General features: G+C 39.2%; 1 protein-coding gene across 4 annotated transcripts in view; it reads left to right on the top strand.

The window, feature by feature from the left end:
* Positions 1-21898, top strand: part of STX8 (syntaxin 8) — a 2187953-nt gene that overhangs the window by 577054 nt on the left and 1589001 nt on the right. For all 4 annotated transcript variants that reach the window (XM_044085028.1, XM_044085029.1, XM_044085030.1 and 1 more), the window contains exon 6: positions 18420-18512. In XM_044085028.1, the coding sequence (XP_043940963.1) occupies positions 18420-18512 (93 nt within the window). The remainder of the gene's footprint in view (positions 1-18419; positions 18513-21898) is intronic.

Raw genomic sequence — 21898 nt, 5'->3', positions numbered from 1 at the left:
CAGCTCGTACATTCAGACAAGACACAGTCCTAGTTTTATGTTTGGATTTCACCGTATTCATCGCATTTGCCATATTGGATGCTCATTGCTTTTCCAAAACATAACATTTAAAAAAGAAGTAAGCTTTCTACATGGAGGACATATTTTTAGTGATCATACAGCTCTTGTTTTAACCACTACTCCATTTCTTAGCAGCCATTTTTTATGTTAAGTTCAATGTGGAAAAAGTAACCTTTCCCTCAATGTATTCAGAATGTATTTAAGTGTTACTTTTAGCTGATATGATGGTTGTCTTACTATGTACATGTCATTTTGTTAACATCATTGTCATTTTGCTGTGGAAATGTTAACATTGGCCGCCATATCAGTTTATCAAAAACAATAAATCCAGCAGCAGTTTCCTCTTTATACATTTGATGAAAGGCAAGATACATGACCAGCTTGGATAATGAGGAGTTTCTTTCTGATATGAGACTCAAATCCAGATCTGAAATTTTGCTTATGAGGCTGTCCAATCCACTAAGCAAGCAAAATACTGTGATTTACCTCACTGTAAGGCAGTGAAGCTTAAAACTACATAATGTTTTAGTGCTATAAATTGGTATTCTAAACATTTTTTTAGCTTATTAAGAGCACAATGTAAGTGATAGTGAGAGAAATAAAGACCAAACGCATGGTCTTATTTAATAACACAAACATGCATTGATGCATACTTAGTCTAAGGACGTGATAATCCCTGTTTGTGAGCTGCATTTTCCCTAGTAGCAAAATCTTTGATTTGCAGATTAAGTGGAACTCAGTAATATCAGGAATTTGAGGTATCAGCCAGATTCAAGTAGTCTGTATACAGAGTGTATGGCAGTATGCCTATATGCATGTATATGAGAGATTTTTGTAAAATTGGAATATGTCAGATGTATATAATGCAACAGGATAAAAATGATACATTCAAATATGCATGCATATGAAATATTTTGGGAACAGTGGAGAACTTCAGATACACACACACACCTATATACCTTATTAAAATACCAGGTTTTTGTGATATAAAAACATGAGACCACAATAAATCATTTCAAACCTTTTCCCACCTTTAATGTGACCTACAACCTGTACAATTCAGTTGAAAAACAAATCTGTTAGGGGAAAAAATAAAAAACCTCCAATAAGCTGGTTCCATAAATCTCAAAATGCACTTGCTTGAAGCACGCCTTAAAATGGAGAGCATCGACATCTGTGCAGTGACTGAGACCTGGTTCAAGGCTCCGGAGAGCACCCCAGCACTACCAGGCAGTAATTCATACCACACCTTTCGTTCCCTAAACCTGGACAGAAGCACTAAAGACGGTGGTGTCTCCATATTCATAAAGCATATGCACACCTCCAGACTACTAGCCCAACATAACACATCAGAGATACTTCAGGTACAACTAACACTGGGTAAAACTGCAATCCAGGTTGTAGCCTGTTATAGATCCCACACCATGTCCCAAAACTCCCACTCCACATTCCTAAACACACTGGAAAATATTAGGGTACAACCCAATATCCTTATACTAGGAGACTTTAACTATCCCTCCATTAACTGGGAAAATGACTCGTGTACCATCACATTTGCTCAAAGTTTTCTGGAATTCATTAATTCCAATGCCCTGGACCAACTCATTCTTACCCCCACCAGGGGTAGAAACATCCTTGACCTGGTCATTACTAACATAGGCGACTGTTGCTCAACAACAGTAATCAACTCCTCCCTGGTCAGATCTGACCACAAGCTAATCACCACGGATATCCACATCCCCCCTCATTCCCCCTAAAGGAAACCACTGTAAAAAAAACTTCTCCAAAGCCAATTTCGGACTTCTAAAAACAGAGGTGGCTAACTTCATGACACCCATACAAATGGAAAATAGGTGCATGACTGAATCATACACCAGTGCACTGTATGAGCACATACACAAGTGCATGGAACGGGCCATACCAAACAGAACCAAGCCGCTGTCCTCCAAAAACAGGAAGCTAATCTTGTGGTCCTCTCCATAAACAAACTCTACAACAGAAGGAAAAGAACTGTTGCAGAAAAGGGTTAAGTCCGAAGACTGGAAAAACTCCCTTGTCAGCCTCAGCAAAAAACTGAGATCCGTTATCAAGTCTTCTAAAGCTAGCTATGAAAACAAAATTCCTGCAGATTCTAAAGACAATCATAAGGCATTCTATAGTTATATCAAGAATCTACATGGCAATACTCCGATCTGCTCTGAGTTATAGCACAATGGCAATATATATATATATATATATATATATATATATATATATATATATATATATATATATATATATATATATATAGAACCAACTGATATTGTCAACATACTGGCCGACAAGTTCAGTGCGACCTTTACCCCCCTTTCACCCCCTAAAGGGCCTATCACAATACCTGAGGAATGCCAAGTCCCTATTATCATGGTTACACAGGTAAAAAACACACTGTCCAAAGCCAAGAATACAGCTTCCATGGGACCTGATAATATCCCTGGCTGTGTTCTACATGAATTACAAAGTGGACTGGCACCACACCTGAGTACCCTGTTTAATCACAGCCTCATTTCAGGCTTTGTTCCTACTGAATGGAGCACTGCTATGGTCATCCCACTCCACAAAGTGGGACCGACTACAGACCCAGGGAACTACTGCCCCATTAGCCTGACAAGTCTGATATGTAAGGCTATGGAGCACATCATCATAGACCTTATAAATAAGGACATAGGAAATCTCCAAACTCTGGATCCCAGTTTAGTTTGGGTTTGTGAAAGGTAGATCATGCCTGCTCAACCTGATAAACTTCTTCGAGTCTGTCACCAGAGCTGTGGATGAGGGCAAGGTAGTTCACACAGCCTACCTAGATCTTGCCAAGGCCTTCAACACCATCCCTCACTCAGAAATCATAGATAGACTCACTAAACTAGGCATAAACACCTGTGTCATAAGATGGTTGCCAACTTGGCTCACTGATAGAGCCCACATTATGAAAGTAGCGAACTCCAAATCTGACTACCAACCAGTTACAAGTGGTGTCCCACAGGGATCGGTCCTAGGTCCTCTCCTGTTTGGCATCTACTTCTCTGAAGTTCAAGCCAACACAAAGGGACTCTGGCTGACCAAGTTCACAGACTATTGCAAACTGGGAGCCATTATTGATTCTCCAGCTGATGTAGGCATTCTACGAAAAGGCTTCACTGACACCAATGACTGGTGCCAGAACCATGGCCTTAAGCTCAATGCCAGAAAGTGCATTGTCATTCCCTTTGGTAAAAATTTGGTGCCAGTGAACTACCACATAGGCAGTAGTTCACTAAACACTGAAGGTGTGTAAGAGACCTGGGGAACAGGTTAACAGCAAGCTCCTCTTTGATAACCACATTGCCACTGCAGACAGAATGTCCTCCTATGTGGCACATCTCATTAGAAACGGTTTCTCATCCAGGAAGAAAGAGGTCATAATCCCCCTCTACTCGTCCTTCATTAGACGTATTATAGAATACAATGCCTCATTTGGTATGTACCTCACTAGACACCTACAACAGCTGGAAAGGCCACATAAATACCTCACTAAGAGTATCTTAGGCCTCAGGCACATGCCCTATATGGAGAGACTAAAAAAAACTCCAGCTATACTCTGTCTCTTATCGCCTATTTACAGGCGATCTCTGCTTGACCTACAAAGCCATGTCTGACCCAGACCTGCTAGATATGCTACACCTAAAGAAATCCCAATTCCTCCATGCCACATGCTCCAGGGACCCAAACCTCATTACCACAGTAAACAGAACATGCTGGAGGGACAGGTTCCTAACCCTGAGACTTCCCATACTCTGGATCAAACTTCCCATTCATGTCAAGCAGAGCACTTCACTGGCCCTCTTTAAGAGAAATCTTGACGAGTGGATGGGCAATAGGAAGTTCACCCCAGGGATCACTTCAGTGGCCTTGCTTGACAGGGGCACTGGGAACTAACTTTGGGCGGCATGATGTCAGGGAATCTTCTTGGGACTAGGCTTATATAGGCTCCAGGGCCATTAGCCTAGTACACACCTATGAATCTAAGTGTGCACACCCTTAAACTAATACTTTGTTGAAGCACCTTTTGATTTAATTAAAACATTCAGTCTTCTTGGGTAGGAGTCTTATCAGCATGGCACATCTTGACTTGGCAATATTTGCTCACTCTTCTTTGCATAAGTGCTCCATATCTGTTAGATTGGGAGGGCATCTCTTGTGCACAGCCTTCTTCAGGTCACCTCACAGATTTTCTGTTGGATTTAAGTCTGGGCTTTAATTTTCTTCTGGTGAAGCCATTCTTTTGTTGATTTGGATGTATGCTTGGAGCCATTGTCATGTTGAAAGGTGAACTTCCTCTTCATCTTCAACTTTCTAGCAGATGCCTGAAGGTTTTGGGTCAAAAGCGACTGGTATTTGGAACTGTTCATAATTCCCTCCACCTTGACTAAAGCCCCAGTTCCAGCTGAAGAAAAGCACCCCCAAAGCATGATACTGCCACCACCATGCTTCACCGTGGGGATGGTGTTCTTTTAGTGATGCGAAGTGTTGTTTTTGCTCCAAACGTGCCTTTTGGAATTGTGGCCAAAAAGTCCAACCTTAGTCTCATCAGACCATAACACATTTTCTCACATGCTTTTGGGAAACTTGATGTATTGTTTGCAAATTTTAGCTGGGCCTGGATGTTTGTCTGTGTAAGAAAAGGCTTCCATCTTGCAACCCTAACCCATAGTCCAGACATATGGAGAATACAGGAGATTGTTGTCATATGTAGTACACAACCAGTACTTGTCAGAAATTCCTGCAGCTCCTTCAGTGTTGCTTTAGGTTTCTTGGCACCATCCCTGATCAGTTTTCGTCTTGTCTTTTCATCAATTTTGGAGGGATGTCCAGTTCTTTGCAACGTCACTGTTGTCCCATATTTTCTCCACTATTTGATGACTGTCTTCACTGTGTTCCATGGTATATCCAATGCTGTGGAAATTTTTTTCTACCCTTCTCCTGACTGATACCTTTAAAAATGAGATCCCTTTGATGCTTTGTAAGTTCTTTGTGAACCATGGCTTTTGCTGTAGCAGGCAACTGAGTAAATGTCAGGAAAATCCTACTAGGACATGTGAACTTTATTTGGGGTTAATCAGAGTTTCTTTAATTGATGGCAGGTGTGTACCCAAGAAGACTGAATGCTATAATTAAATCAAAAGGTGCTTCAACAAAGTATTAGTTTAAGGATGTGTATACTTATGCATCCAGCTTATTGTACATTTTTTATTTTTTATATTTTTCCCCTAACAGATTTGTTTGTTTTTGAATTGAATTGTACGTTATAGGTCACATTAAAGGTGGGAAAAGTTTTGAAATGATTTATCGTGGTCTCATTTTTTTTTTTTATATCACAAAAACCTGGCATTTTAACAGGGGTGTGTACACTTTTTATATCCACTGTGTGTGTGTGTGTGTGTGTGTGTGTGTGTGTGTGTGTGTGTGTGTGTGTGTGTGTAAACGCAGTACAATACTGATGATACCAGAGTGGCAGCACAAGTAATGCAGAAGGGTGACTGCGTGATGCATCATTTGACTGTGGTGATAGTAAAAATTGGTAGGCAACAACATAAACTCTTGTAGTGTCTTAAGCAGAACACTACAGGCTTGGGTTGAATCCAGGTAACAGTGCACAATATGGTTAAAATGTAGCTATTGGAATAACATTGTAACTGAATTCAGCATAATGAACCATGATGAGAGCATAATTAGAATAACAACATGTTGCACATTGAGAAATGCAGTGTGATGCATGTATCCAGTATAGAGCCATACTTGAGCAGGATGACAGAAGCACCTACTAATTACTAATGCACAGTATTACAAATGAAGGAGCCATGTGCTGAAGGTAACCATTCCGGTGAACAGGGAGACTGCAAACTGCAAGTAGGAAAGGGGCCTTTATGTATATTATATTAGTATTGAAACATGTTGTCCCTTATGGACACATGGCCCTAATGTCACTAACACAAGCCATACTATACAGTGTGTACTGGCTGTGCATCAGATATTAACATAAATGAAAACTGAAGGAAGGGTAAGAAACAGCACAGCTGCCAGCATATGCAGATGTGTAGGACACACACACAGAGTATGCACATAGATACAATGTGATTGGGGAATGTATGTGACGGTGTCATGAAATGCCTATGTGCTTAGGTGTGTGTGGGCAAGGAGAGAATGGCATATGTCTACAACCACTACCCACATTAGAAATAAAAAAGCAGATACAGTTCTGCAAGCTGTGGAAGCTGTTTCTCATGTGTGTATCTCATGGTGAAATGGCTCAGCCTCAGCATGAAATTCTGGAGTTGATGTGTGTGTTGTATATGCCAGCAGTGGTAGGCATGCTAGAACTTGCAGGAATGTCTGCCATATTGCTTTTAGTACTTATCTCAGTTGTATCCATGGACTGTTTAATAGTAGACTATGATACACAGTGTCATATTCCATGGACACCTTTGCCACTGGTGAACTATGCCACATAATAGTATGTTGCACCCCCTCAGTGGCTCATGCAAGTTGCCTATTGCTGTTGTACTTGTTCTGCAGCATCTCTGATTAATGCCTCTTTATAGCATAATGGATACTAGATGGTTCCTGGGCAGTATATACCACTGATAACATCCACTCCATCTCTTCTTGCATGGCATCCATCTCCTTTCAGTGGCACATTTGCATGGCATCAAGGAATCTATTATTGCATCTTTTGTCACCATTGTGAAGTGTGCCATCTGTATGTGCCAGGTCATATGTTGCTTTCATAGTAACTGCATGGGATTCTGTTATCTGCCTGAACAGCAGGTACTTTCACTGAACTGTGAGTAAGGAACCCCAGGCAGTTCATGCAGCCGAGACAACCTATGGAGTGCATATCTGTCAGTAGCTAAGGACTGCTCCCCAGAAGCCTCTGATTATTTTTTAAACACCTGTATTGAATTATCACTTGTGGCATAGGCAATTTTACATTTATGCTAAAGTGCCCCTGATTATGTCCCATCAGCTACTGTTCTTGCAGTGGTTGTGCCAGAATGTGGACATTCCCTTCACCATTATTGTCTACATCAGAAATTTTTGACTAGTAGTCTGGTTGTGTTACAGCAGTCTTTGCTACCTTGTGCTCAGACATAGCAGCATTGGCTCCAGGCAGATGAGCCTGGATGCTATGTAGTTCACAACCATGGATGTTGTGCTGGGGGAGAGGGGCTGTACCCTTTATCATGGGGCACTGGATTACTGTTCTGTGCTGCAGCACCAGAACAATTCTAACGCAAAAGCTTCACATCCTCATTTGGGTTATTTGTACTGTCCGTGCATCCACTCCTTGCAGCCCAAGTGCCACTGATGTCAGCTGCTGCATGACACATCAACACACCAAATGGCTGAAAATACAGTGCTGCTACAAACTTGTGTTGTGTAGCAATCACAGCTCACAATTCTGCTCTGCCTGCCATCAAGTACATCAAGCCAGACCTTTCATCCATGTAAATAAAAACAAAGCTGGTAAGGACTTAAGGCATGCACTGGAGCACTGATGAACGAGCACACATACACGCACACAAACACACAAAATAAATCCATAATGCATGCATAATACTTAGTTTACTATCACAGTCTTGAAGCCCATGAGCTTGAAACCCTTAATCCCGAGACCATAATATTGAAAGATTAAATGCTGAAGACTACAATATCGAACTGCCACACTTGCCCACTCCCCCCAAACAGGATCTAAGTTAACACTTGTTCCTGGGTTCACACTGGTCAAGGTATTTAGTATTCACAATTAATAAACATATTTATTCTACATTTTACTTGTAACTTGCATTAATCCATGCACATTTCTGTCTGTGTAGGTGATGTTGGGCAGACAATGTCATTTTGTACAGTGACTGTGAAATCACGTTTTTAAGATGGAATTGTGCAGTGACAAATTTTATGACATAGTATAATAAAATGAGTATTTTGAAGCTTTATCGCAAAAATATTAAATAAAACGGAGTCTGAATTTAGTTTAGTGAATATTTTGTAACTTTACTAACATTGATCATTTTTGTACCAGATGTGCAAACTGTTGCCCATGGGACCTTACAGATTTCATGATACCAATCCCCAAGATGAGATTCAGAAAGCTAGTCCTAAAATATTACTGTCAGATTTGCTAGTCTATTTAATTTTCTTAAATTTACTGAAATTTAACACCATATTTTGTTTGTAAACATTTTGTTTGTAAACGATTTGGAACACCACTAAAGAATATCCGTACAATCTTTAAACACTGCTGTCAAAAAAAGTACTTTTAGAGATAAATTATCATTTCACATAGTGGCTTTCAAATTATGTATTGAGACTGATTACATGATACTTTATAGGTCAGGATGCTGACCCGTTAGACTTCTGAAAGTTTTAATCCAAAATATTACTAATCCTCACATCAATGGGTCTGCATTTACTTTGCCAAAATATCCCTTGACTTCACTTAATGCGAACATTAAATTAAGTATTTTTATGTATGTATTTATTTATTGTCATTTGTGTACAGGGAAGGTCTGACTGAGCAGTGTCCTTTTTCAGCAGATGCCTGAGGGAAAAAAGCTCCACTGTATGGATATTTGAATTGTTTCATCATTTACAGTCAGTTTCATTCATGAGCAACAGTTCCTTTATTCAGACATCATTGACATCAGTTACATTATTTACAGTTTCAATTAAAAATAACAGTTATATGATTGTATATGAAAAATTTTAAATGCTTTTTTTGTACAAAGTTTGCACAGTGCTGTCTATGGGACCTTACCTCCTTGAATGACAGTACAGTTGTTGTGGCTCTCACCTCTCAAATTCAGGTGCAGTATTTGTTGCTCAGGGTCCCCCCTTCTATGTCATGACTGTGGTCATTATCAGATGCTACTATCATACTAGTTCTAAAATTCATCTTCGGAGTGCTTGTTGTCCAGGGCCTCCCAGTGATAATAATGTCCATCTGTAAACTAATATCCAGTACTGATCAATTTATTGCCTGTTAGTAAGTCAAACAGCATCAGAAATGCACTGTTTAGGGATCTAAACCTCTTCTGCAACATCAACAGGATGGTTTGGAGGGGCAAGTGCATCTCACAGTGGATACTGCTGCTCTGGAACAGGCTCTCAATTCACATAAAACAAAGTTCATCCCTGTCCATATTCAATCACAGCTTGGATCTATGGATGAGAAACAGGCAGATTACCCTAGGACTGTCCCTTGTACTATTTTTTGAAACACCTTTTTTGAATTGTCACTTGTGACATAGGCAAGTTTGCATTTATGTAAAAGTAATCAAGCTATATTAACATAACAAACATTACAAATTTGCAGTCATATAAAAGTAATCAAGCTATATTAACATAACAAACATTATACTTCACATATATCGCTGTATATCACATAACCTAAGAAATATTACACAAATTGAATTCCTGATTTTTTTAAACAAGAAACATCTTTTTAAAACAATCACTTACTACACAGGCAATCATACATTTCTGAAAATGAAAACAAACCACACCATCACAATTCTAATTGGAAGCATTTTACATCACAAACCATACTGACACACTCCCAGTTGCAAACATTATCCATCACTTATAATCTATTATGTAGCTCATTTAAGTTCTGCCTTTTAAATCTCATTCCTCCCTTGTATGTATTGTCAGTTCCCATTTTTTTCACTGAGCAGGGTGGATAAGAGGTGTTGACTACAACTGTTAGCTGTTTTTTTTATTATTTATACAGATTATTGTTTCTAGCAATTTATATATAGCACTTTTATTTTATTTGCTTGCAGTTAAAAGCATTCTGTTTCTTTACAAATCTTTATCTGTTTAAAAACTTTCATTTTGTGGCTTTCTCTAGTGCTTACTGTCCACTTGGTGGCTTTGCAGTGGCCCACCCCTACTGTAAATCTGATCTGGGACACTCCTCCCAGTCTAGTGTCATTAGCTCATTCTACCTAATACAGAGAGAACATTTGATAAGGCCTTCTGTTTCTCCTTTTTCCCTTTCAAAAAAAAAATGCTTGAATCTCCTTGTGTCCTGACTGTGCTTCTCAAATATTTTGTAAATATAGAGTATATTTCAGAGCATTTATTATAACTGTAATTGCTTTAATATTGCTACAACTCAAGTGCTCTAGGTTGCACTGCATCTGAAGTGTTGTATGTTTTAGCTGCTTTTCTGTATATATAGACTTCTCTGTATATGTAGATTAGCTACTTATTCTGCTGTGTTACTTCCTCTTAAATCGTTTTTCAGTTGTGCACTTGCCTTGCTTCATTTTAAAAAGTTTTAAATTGCTAATTTTGAAGAGTTTTAATTGTATTTATTGTCTAGGACTACAAACTCAAGTGTGTTAGCCTTTTCTGTGTTTATTTACTGTATTATTGCATTGTTTAGCCTGTTTCAACAAAAAAAAAAAATACTATCTTGTTTGCTCGTTTCCCACCTTTTCTAGCCAGTCCATATCCCAGGCTTTGCTTGTCTCAGGACTTTATTTTCTGTGCTCAGAGCTATCCAGACCTTGCATTGGTAGAGGGAAGTCCTACTGCCTACCAGTGGGACTGGTGAGCATTGTACTGCCTATCTAATGCTAGAGGAGTGGTTTCCAGCTCTGAAATTGTAATTTTATTAGCCTTTTGGGCTGATTTCTACAGCCCTTTCAACTTTCTGGCTTAAAAACGCGTGTGTTTGCATATTTTTCACATCGTGCAGCACTGCGAGGCTACAGTTAATCTATTCCAGGTGCCAGAAAGTCTGCTCTTCAAATTTTCCCTTAAAACTGGATGGTTTCTCAGTAGTAGCACTAAAATCTGAACTCCTATGACTAGCACTTGCTCTAGAACCTGCTGGAAAGCACTAGGAAGCCTGAAACAGATACAAGCACTCAGCTCTCCTTGTCAACAAGGAGAAATTAATCATAGGCACTAAACAGCCTATAATTGCAAAGTACCTTGCAAAGGTAAGGGAAAACAGCTCTTAAACTTTACATAAAAGCACCTAAACAGGCATGTCCATGGGTCAGCTTCCGGTGATTTCTCCTGTCCACCTGGTGAATCTGGGCATACTGGGGCAATGCAGCAACTGCCTCATGTACACAGACAATCCTCTCCTCCTATCACCCAGCGCTACAACCTGCGAGAGATGCACTTACATAGCCAAACTGGAAGCAAAGCTCTCTCCAGCCAAGATTGTGCTAGACAGTCAAGAGGAGAAGGTTAACACCTGCATCACACATCAAGCAACTCATAGCCCTTCAAAACCCACACCATCAACACCCACACATAGCAACACTAAACCCACATATGCGGAGGCCCTTAACATTAACCTGCCCAAGCAACAAGGACCTCCGAAACGCAAACAAACACCAGTCACAACCAAAGTGACACACAGCTCACGACACCAGTGTGCCACCCAACAACAGCCCCTAAGGCAAGACAATGTACCAAACACTTTAGTCGTAGGTGACTCTATAGTCAGGCACACTGATGTCCCACTCACCAGACTGAACAAGGAGAAAATTACAGTCAGCTGCCTGTCGGGTGCCAGGATCTGCCACATAACGCATGCACTCAAGTCACTCCACAACAAGTACAAATACGACTGTCATTGTCCATGCTGGAGTGAATGACTTGAGATGTACCTCCGTGGACTACATCAAAAGAGATATGGAAGAGCTCTTGGATCATGTGACCCAGGCAGGTATGACCCTAGCCCTGAGTAGCATCCTGCCTTCGCCAAGAATGATACCACAGTATAAGGACAAAATGATTGACTTCAACAATTGGCTAAGCTTCTGGTGTCATTCAAAGGGGATCCAGTATTTGTCTGCCTGGGAAGACATGATCAACAGACCACGATGCTTTGCCAGAGATGGTCTGCACCTGTCACCCCTGGGATTCAGGTTAGTGGCTAAAGCTCTTGCCACCCCTATAGTGCCTTTTTTAGGCAAGGTTCAAAGGATAAAACCACCACCGTAACAGATAGAAGCAGGCAAAATCTGAAGGTAATGCTACTCAATGCTAGAAGTCTAAACCTCAAAATGCACTCTCTCGAGGCACTCCTAAAAATGGAGAACATCGATATCTGTGCAGTAACTGAGACCTGGTTCAAGGCTCCAGAGAGCACCCCTGCAATACCAGGCTACAATTCTCACCACACTTTACGGCCACAAAACCAGGACCGAAACACTAAAGGTGGAGGAGTGTCCATATTCACCAAGGATATTCACACCTCCAGGCTAGTTGCCCAACACAATGCATCTGAAATTCTCCAGGTGCAACTAACACTAGGTAAGACTGCAATCCAAATTGTAGCTTGCTACAGATCCCCAACCATGCCCCAATATTCTCACTACACCTTTCTAAACATACTGGAAAATATTAACATACAACCAAACACCCTAATACTGGGTGATTTCAAATACCCTGCCATTAATTGGGAAAACTACTCGGGTACCAACTCCTTTTCCCAAAGGTTCTTGGAATTCATAAATTCCAATGCCCTGGATCAACTAATCCATTGTCCCACCAGGGGCTCCAATATCCTAGACCTGGTCATTACCAACATGGGTGATAGATGCTCCTCACCAGTGGTCACCCCCTCATTGGTCAGGTCTGACCATAAGCAAATCACCCTTGACATCCACATCCCACCCCCACCCCCCAGTAAGGAAACCTCCTTAAAAAACTTCTCCAAAGCCAACTTCAAGCTACTGAAGTCAGAAGTGACAAAGTTCACAACACCCACGCAGACGGGATCTGGAAGTTCGACTGCAAAATCCTACACTAAGGCACTGTATGAGCAAATACACTCGTGCATGAATTGTGCCATCCCAAATAGAACCAAGATACTCTTCTCAAAAAAAAAGGAAGCCAATCTGGTGGTCCCCTGCTATAAACAAACTATACAACAGAAGAAAAAAACTGTTGCAAAAAAGAGGAAATTCCCAGGATGCAAAAAACTCCCTCACCAGCCTCAGTAAGAAGCTGAGATCCCTCATAAAATCCTCTAAAGCTAGTTACGAAAATAAGATTCCAAAGACAACCACAAGGCATTCTATAGTTATGTCAAGAATCTAAATGGCAATGCTCAGATCTGCTATGAGTTACAACAGAATGGCATTAAATATACTGATACCAGGGATATTGCCAATATCCTGGCAGATCGATTTAGTGCCAACTTCACCCCACTCTTGCCTCCTAAAGGGCTCATCTCAGTACCAAAAGATTGCCAAATTCAGATAATCATGGCCACACAGGTAAAAACCGCACTCTCCAAAGCTAAGAATACAGCATCCATGGGACCAGATGACATCCCAGGCTGTGTACTACATGAACTACAAAATGAACTGGCACCTCCCCTAAGTGTCATGTTTAATCATAGCCTCACCTCAGGCTTCGTGCCCACTGAGATGGGTACAGCTACAGTTATCCCGCTCCACAAGGGAAGATCTACCTTGGATCCCGGGAACTACTGTCCCGTCAGTCTGACAAGCCTGGTTTGCAAGGGCATGGAACGCATTATCATGGAACTTATAAACAAAGACACTGGCAACCTTCAAACACTGGACCCCATCCGGTTTGGGTTTGTGAATGGCTGATCTTGTCTCCTGAATCTGATTGACTTCTTTGAATCAGTCTCCAGAGCTGTGGACGAGGGTAAGGCAGTCCACACAGCCTATCTGGACCTCGCCAAGGCGTTTGACACCATCCCCCACTCTGGAATCATAGATAAACTTACTAAGCTGGGCATAAATCCCTATGTCACTCGATGGGTTGCTAACTGGCTTACTGACAGAACCCAGACAATAAAAGTAGCCGACTCCAAATCCAGCTCCAGACAAGTGACAAGTGGAGTACCTCAGGGTTCAGTCCTGGGACCACTCATGTTTGGCATCTACTTCTCTGAAGTACAGGCCAACACTAAGGGACTCTGGCTAACAAAATTTGCAGATGACTGCAAACTGGGAGCCATTATTGAATCTCCAAATGATGTGGACAGTGCTAAATCAATTTCCATGGTTGTATTACAGCAAATGACTACTTATGTGTTACTGAGCCAGTAAATGAGTTTATAGAGGACGGATAAGATAAAATGATGACTAGATAGCTAGAGTAGCCCTTAGTATAAGCTTAGAAGAGGGAAGATTTTAGAGAAGAGGGAGAGTTGACAGTGATGGTAAACAAAATCCAACAAACAAAACACTTCAGCTGTAATGAATCAAAATTTAAAACAAAATATTGAAATATACAAAACAATTCTAGACTAACCCCTTTCTCCCTGTTACAACAGGCTTCATCAGAGTTTGAAAACACAATCATTACTTCATTTAAGTAATGAGTTATCCAATTCAAATTAACCAATAGCAGCATACTTGTAATCAAAAACAGCTAATCCATTTAAAAAATAGTATGTCAAAAAATAAACTGTTATGAATGTACAGTTAAAAATGACTCCTATGAAATGCATATAAAAGCTGGACAAGACCGACATATGGTGGCCCCATAAAAACCCATTTATTAATCAAACCTTTAACACTTTTTTTCCTTTAATTTCAAGGCAATCAAAATAGAAATATGGTTATTTAAACCAGGCTTTACCCTTACATTTAATCTAACCTGCCAGACCAGTTCCCTATATTCGAGTAAACAATCCATGTCCCTGCCATGTTCATTAAATGCCACTTTGTCAACAATAAAAAATATTTTTTTTTGTATTCAGTACATTCTTTAGTATGCCTATATAAGCACTTGATCCCCTTCTCCTTTGTACGTCATATAGTTGGTCATAAATCTGGTCCCTTAACCTTCTCGTAGTTTTCCCTACATAAAAAGATGAGCACGTTAAGCAAGTTGCCACTTACACAACATTCTTTCTTTTATAGGTGTAACCACCCAGACAGGCTAAAAACCTATCAACACCACATATCAAAATGTAAGGTCTATCATTAATGAACCTACACATTTTGTAGTCACCACATTTACCCCTCTTTGACCTAAGCTTACTGAAAACCAACCCAGGATCATTCTTCATTCTGTCCTTGGTATTTTAACTCTGCAAAAAGTAATTGCAGGAGTCTTCCCTATATTATTCTTCACCTCTGGAATGAAAAAACAAATTCCATGTCCTTCTCAAAATACACACTGTCTGTGGGGTGTCTGTATTAAAAGGTGTAACCATTACCCTCTTCTTATCATCTTTTTTCTCTTTGAATCTAACAGAAGAACCATCCACCTGATGGTGTGGTACCAGCCCTTAAAATTGTCTGAAACTTGTTCTATTTGCCTCTGTAGCATACTAAAAGGATAGCCCCTATCCAAAAACATGTTAATCAATTGACCTATTTCCTCCCCAAAAATGTTTTCACAATTCATCAATGTAGAAAGTTGTACCATTTGATTTTTCACCACACCCCTCTTGTGAAAAGAGAGGAGACAACTCTCAAAATGTAGGAATGAGTTAGAATAGGTCTTTTTCCAAAAAAAATAGTAGAATACAGTGCCTTATCAGATTCATCTTTATATAACATAACATAACACCCAAACAGTCCAGTTTTTGACATCCCATCTATAAGTAAACTTTAAAAATGAAGCCAAACTCTGTAAATAATTAAGAAGCTGGTATACGACCCACTTCACCTTTTACAAAATGAATATGTCATCCAAAAATCTGAAATAATGCATCATTTGTTAAAACAATGGACTAGTGAAAACAGCCTGTTTTTCCCATTCTGCTAGCACAAGGTTGGCACATTTGACCCCCATCTCAAACCCCTGACACTTGCCATAAATATTCACCTTCAAAAAAAAAAAAAAGAAATTGTTCCACAGTGCTATTTCCATGAATTCTACCTTAACCTTAACTTTACTAAGCTGTGCATCCCCAAACATAGCATTAAAAAAGAATTCACAACCCACATTGTGGGGAATCACAGAATATAAATGAACATCAATGGCCACATATGTCATATTGTCATCATAAGGTACCCAATTCAATATTTCCAATAAATGCCAGAATTTAAGAACATGGACATTGCTTCTCAAAAGATGCTTACAATGAAAATCAATAAAGGCTGCAAGCGATTCAATGTTAGATCCCACGTGTGGCCACAGTTGACCTTAGAGGCGGATCAGAAAAATTCTGGTTAATTTTAGGTATTCCAGATAAGGAAGGTATAACGGGTTTGTCAGCTTGTAAAAAGTCCAACTCCTGCTGAGTAATATTACCTTGACATAGTGCATCAAATAAAAACAATCTATTTTAACATTTGAAAATATTAACTTCATTATTAGAAACTCTTTTGTATGCTGTTTCATTGTTCAGAATTTCAGACATCTTCAGTGAATAATCTGTGTACTGTAATTCATAATAACAATCCCCCTCCCTTGTCAGGCTTCATGCCCCTTATACTTTTGCTGGAACTCAAATCTTTTAAAAATTGTCTTTCAGTAGGAGTTAAATTATCCTTCTTTCTGGAATTTTTAACCATTACTCTGAGATCACCTTCACACACTCTGAGATGTGTGAACCAAAGGGTCTGAAGGGGGATGAATATACTTTTTTTCTGTAAGACAGGGCCAAAACATTCCATATTCTTAACTTGGAATAATATTGTCAAATTAAGCTGCCTTGTGAACAATTTCAGTTGTATTAACAACCATTTTACAATGGCCGATGTCTGGCCGTGCTTCTTTATTCAATGCCTCAAACTGGTTCTGTTCATTTATCTCCCTCTTCCTCTGCACCTCTGTCTCTGGCCTAAAGGGGAGTTCATAATTCTCCTGAGGTGATGAGGAAAGCCTAGATTGATTGGCTAACCTCTGTGATCTCGTCACTGGCTCTGATACTGGAAAATTGTTATTGTCACTCCTGGCAATTTTGCCTTCCAAAACACGACTTGTTACATTATCATTTACACCTGTATCTTCCATTAGAAAATCATTAGATATCAAAAAATCATTGCAAAAGAGTCTTGGGTAAATGGTTCTACTAGCATATTCCCAAGAATCCCTCACCATTTTTTTTTTTATTTTCCTATGACAGTTCCTTTGAATCGTCCTATTAACAGGCAAAACAATTCATTGTAAGTCCAGACATGGGAAAAAATGTTAGATTTTCCATAATACTATCATGCAGTGAGCTAATTTCACTGTTCAGTTTTATGAACGTGCACTCATCGTCTCGTATGATTTTCATTATCCCCATTTCTGTATGAGTGAACAGCTCCACCAACCGGTTGTACATTGTAGACCTAGCTTCCATCCCAACTGGAAATTTCTATAACCGCAAGCCCCTAGGGACTTGGTTTAAAGAAAGAGACTTGCTAAAAACCCATTATCTATCTGTATTTAGTAAGTAAGTGCTCTAGGTTTTTTAGCTGTGTAGGTAAAGAACCTCTCTGTCTGTAAGTTTCTGAAGATGCAGAAAAATCCAATTTGGGCATGTTAAACCACAGTGTAAATCTTTCCTGCTGTTGGATTAGTCCTGTTCAGACCCCCCACCATTTAATTCTGCACCAGCACTTTGCAATTGGTTAGAAACACCCATGAAAGAATTTGGTATGACTGGGGCCACCATCACTCAATACATGTCTTGAAAGCTGCTGCAGAAGTAATGTTAAATCACTGGGCAAAGGATCCATCAAACCAGCTGCCACAGACCAATGCCGAAGTCATAAAACCAGCAACCACATGCTGAACGGAAAGTACTTCATACTATATAAAATCCACAAAATGAAACTCGTCAGCATGGACACAATGGCTGAATTGAATCAAGATTTAAAACAAATAAAATGTTGAAATATAGAAAACAATTCCAGACCAAGCACTTTCTCCTTGTTACAATGGGCTTTATCAGAGTCTGGGAACACAATCATTAATTCATTTAAATAATCAATTACCCAATTCAAATAAACCAATAGCAGCTTACTCTTAATCAGAAAGAGCTAATCCAGGATTTTTGGGTGCTGGGTATCAGATGAGTGTGGCATCAAATTTCTGTATGTGCTGTAGTGTAAAATTTATAGTTTTCACAGCTTTTTTTGTAATGGAATTATATTTTATTGTTTGTGGCATAGGACTGACTGTTCCTGCTGATTTCTACAAATGAAGTTTTATCACTGTTGCTGCTATTATCTACTGTATCAATGTATGTCCGTGCTGTCACTCCTCTGTACATTATGTCATCACTTGCTGCTTGTTATAAATTGAAGTGTAGTGTAGTTACTGTACGTTATTTTCTTGTTTCATTGCATGATTTGTAAAGCATTTTCTTGTTGTTCTGCATACAGAACAAGATGCTGGCATTGATATTCTGTCTACTGTGATCGCTCGGCAGAAACAGATGGGACTGGATATTGGAAATGAACTGGAAGAACAGAGTGGTAAGACACATACTGTCATACCATAGCGCAATGCCAGGCATGATTGTTTTAAGTGTAGAGATTTGTTCTGCTGCCTCCAAGAACCCAGTCTTTAATGATTTGTAAGCATTTCTAATTTCATCCACCCTTCATTAGGGAAACAGGCATAAATGGAGGAAGAACAAACAATTTTGTCCATTTGAGCTGTAGTTTGCAGGCATGGGAGATATATGTCATAACCAAAAGGTTATATATCATAGCAAAAAAGTGTGATCTACCAATGGGTTTGATTAACTATATATGTATGTGTGTGTATGTGTCTGTATGCAGGTATGTGTAATATATATATACAAATGCGTGTGTGTATGTGTGTGAGTGAGTGAGTGAGAGAGAGAGAGATATGGGTCTGTCAGATGATCGAATTTTCAAAAACTTGAAATTCATACAGTTGAGCCCATATGATTGAGTTTCTGAAAACTCAAAAATAAAAAAAACAACACACAGATCTACCTTTTTGCATTTTTGCATGGGGACAAGCCCCTCAGCTAACCCCCACAAATCCTGCAAATTATGCAGTGGATATAAAAAGCTTACACACCCCTGTTAAAATGTCAGGTTTTTGTGATATAAAAAAAAATGAGACCACAATAAATCATTTCAAAACTTGTCCCACCTTTAATGTGACCTATAACCTGTACAATTCAATTGAAAAACAAATCTGTTAGGGGAGAAAATATAAAAAATAAAAGATTTACAACACACTGGTTGCGTAAGTGTGCACAGCCTTAAACTAATACTTTGTTGTGTGTGCACACCCTTAAACTAATACTTTGTTGAAGCACCTTTTGATTTAATTACAGTATTCAGTCTTCTTGGGTAGGAGTCTGTTAGCATGGCACATCTTGGCTTGGCAATATTTGGCCACTCTTTCTTGCAAAAGTGCTCCAAATCTGTCAGATTGTGAGGGCATCTCTTGTGCAAAGCCCTCTTCAGGTCACCCCACAGATTTTCTATTGGATTTGGGTCTGGGGTCTGGCTGGGCCATTCCAAAACTTTAATTTTCTTCTGGTGAAGCCATTCTTTTGTTGCTTTGGATGTATGCTTGAGGTCATTGTCATGGTGAAATGTGAAATTCCTCTTCATCTTCAGCTTTCGAGCAGACACCTGAAGGTTTTGGCCCAAAAGTGACTGGTATTTGGAACTGTTCATAATTGGCTCCACCTTGACTAAAGCCCCAGTTCCAGCTGAAGAAAAGCAACCCAAAAAACACAATACTGTCACCACCGTGTTTCACCATGGGGATGGTGTTCTTTTGATGATGTGAAGTGTTGTTTTTGCGCCAAACATACATTTTGGAATTGTGACCAAAAAGTTCAACCTTGGTCTCATCAGACCATAACACATTTTCCCACATGCGTTTGGGAGACTTGATGTATTGTTTTGCAAATTTTAGTCAGGCCTTGATGTTCTTCTGTGTAAGAAAAGGCTTCCGTCTTGCAACCCTACCCCATAGTCCAGACATATGGAGAATATGGGAGATTGTTGTTACGTGTTGTACACAGCCAGTACTTGCCAGAAATTCCTGTAACTGCTTCAGTGTTGCTGTAGGTCTCTTGGCAGCCTCCCTGACCAGTTTTCATCTTGACTTTTCATCAATTTTGGAGGAATGTCCAGTTCTTTGCAACGACGCTGTTGTCCCATATTTTCTCCACTTTTGATGGACTGTCTTCACTGTGTTCCATGGTATATCCAATGCTGTGGAAAATTTTTTTGTACCCTTCTCCTGACTTGATACCTTTCAACAATGAGATCCCTTTGATGCTTTGTAAGCTCTCTGTGAACCATGGCTTTTGCTGTAGCAGGCAACTGAATGAATGCCAGGAAAATCCTACTAGGGCAGCTGAACTTTATTTGGGGTTAGTCAGAGTCCCTTTAATTGATGGCAGAAGTGTACCCAAGAAGACTGAATGATGTAATTAAATCAAAAGATGCTTCAACAAAGTATTAATTTAAGGGTGTGCACACTTATGCAACAAGCTTATTGTACGTTTTTTATTTTTTATATTTTTCCCCCTAACAGATTTATTTTTCAGTTGAATTGTACAGGTTATTGGTCACATTAAAGGTGGGAAAAGTTTTGAAATGATTTATTGAGGTCTCATTTTTTTATATCACAAAAACTTGGTACTTTAACAGGGGTGTGTAAACTTTTTATATCCATTGTATATACCAACTCTGAGATTGCACTATGGTGAGGAAAAGGGTAAATTTCTGATCCGCACTGTACTGTGATCTCCATTCAAAACCTTAGGGTTGAGATCATATGGTTGAGATCATATTCGAGTTTCTGAAAACCTGATGAACTGATAGGGACCCATATATATATATATATATATATATATATATATATATATATATAAATGCACAAACGTGTGTATGTGCATTAAATATATGTATGTGTGTGTGTGTGTATATATATATATATATATATATGTGTTTGTGTGTATATATATATATATATAGATATATATATATATATATATATATATATGTATATATATATATATATATATATGTATATAGGTGTGTGTATTTATGTGTACACACACACACACACACACACACACATATGGATCCCTTCAGAAGCTCGAAGTTTCAAAACTTCGAACTTCAAAAGGCCAAGACCATAACATCGAAGTTTTGAAACTTTGAACGTTTTGAATGGAGATCGATGTACAGCATGGAATGGGATATTTACCATTTTCCTCACTGTAGTGCGATCTCAGAGTTGGTATATTTGTTTAGGAGGGGATGTGGGGGTGCAGGGAGGCTTGCCACTCTGCAAAAACGTAAAAAAAATTTTGTTTTTATTTTTTTTAATTAGGTTTTCAAAGCTTTAAAACTTAGATCTAATGGTCTCAGCCATTTGAGGATTGAAGTTGTGAAACTTCAGGCTATTGAGGTAGATCCACATATGTGTGTGTGTGTGAGTGTGTGTGTGTGTGTGTGTGTGTGTGTGTGTGTGTAAATTTATTTATATAATTATGTAAATAGATAGAATTTAGTATCTCTGTATGCACAGAAGACACCCAGTATTTCAGTCATTGGTAAGCCAGGTTTCAATAATCAATGCCGGACTCTTTAAAGCTTTGCCGTGATTGTATTTTAGTATTTATTGGCTGTTAATACATGATTACACTTACTATCACCTGAAACAGCTGCTAAATAATAATAAAACAATGTGAAAATCATTGTTGGCCTTAAAAAATGTTTTTATCATTCAAGTGAATGAATTAGGTGACAATTTATTGCAGTGTTGTAGTTGTAGTTGCCATTTGTGCATTTGGAAACATGGTTAGTAAAGCACACAGATTTTAGGTTAAGTCAGATAAAGTGGCCTTAATTAT

The sequence above is a fragment of the Protopterus annectens genome, chromosome 10.part0, assembly GCF_019279795.1.
Source record: "Protopterus annectens isolate FY-2018-M chromosome 10.part0, PAN1.0, whole genome shotgun sequence".
In the NCBI taxonomy this organism is placed as follows: domain Eukaryota; kingdom Metazoa; phylum Chordata; order Ceratodontiformes; family Protopteridae; genus Protopterus; species Protopterus annectens.
Note: the sequence above shows the minus strand (reverse complement) of the source record. Positions and strands in the feature narration are given on the sequence as shown.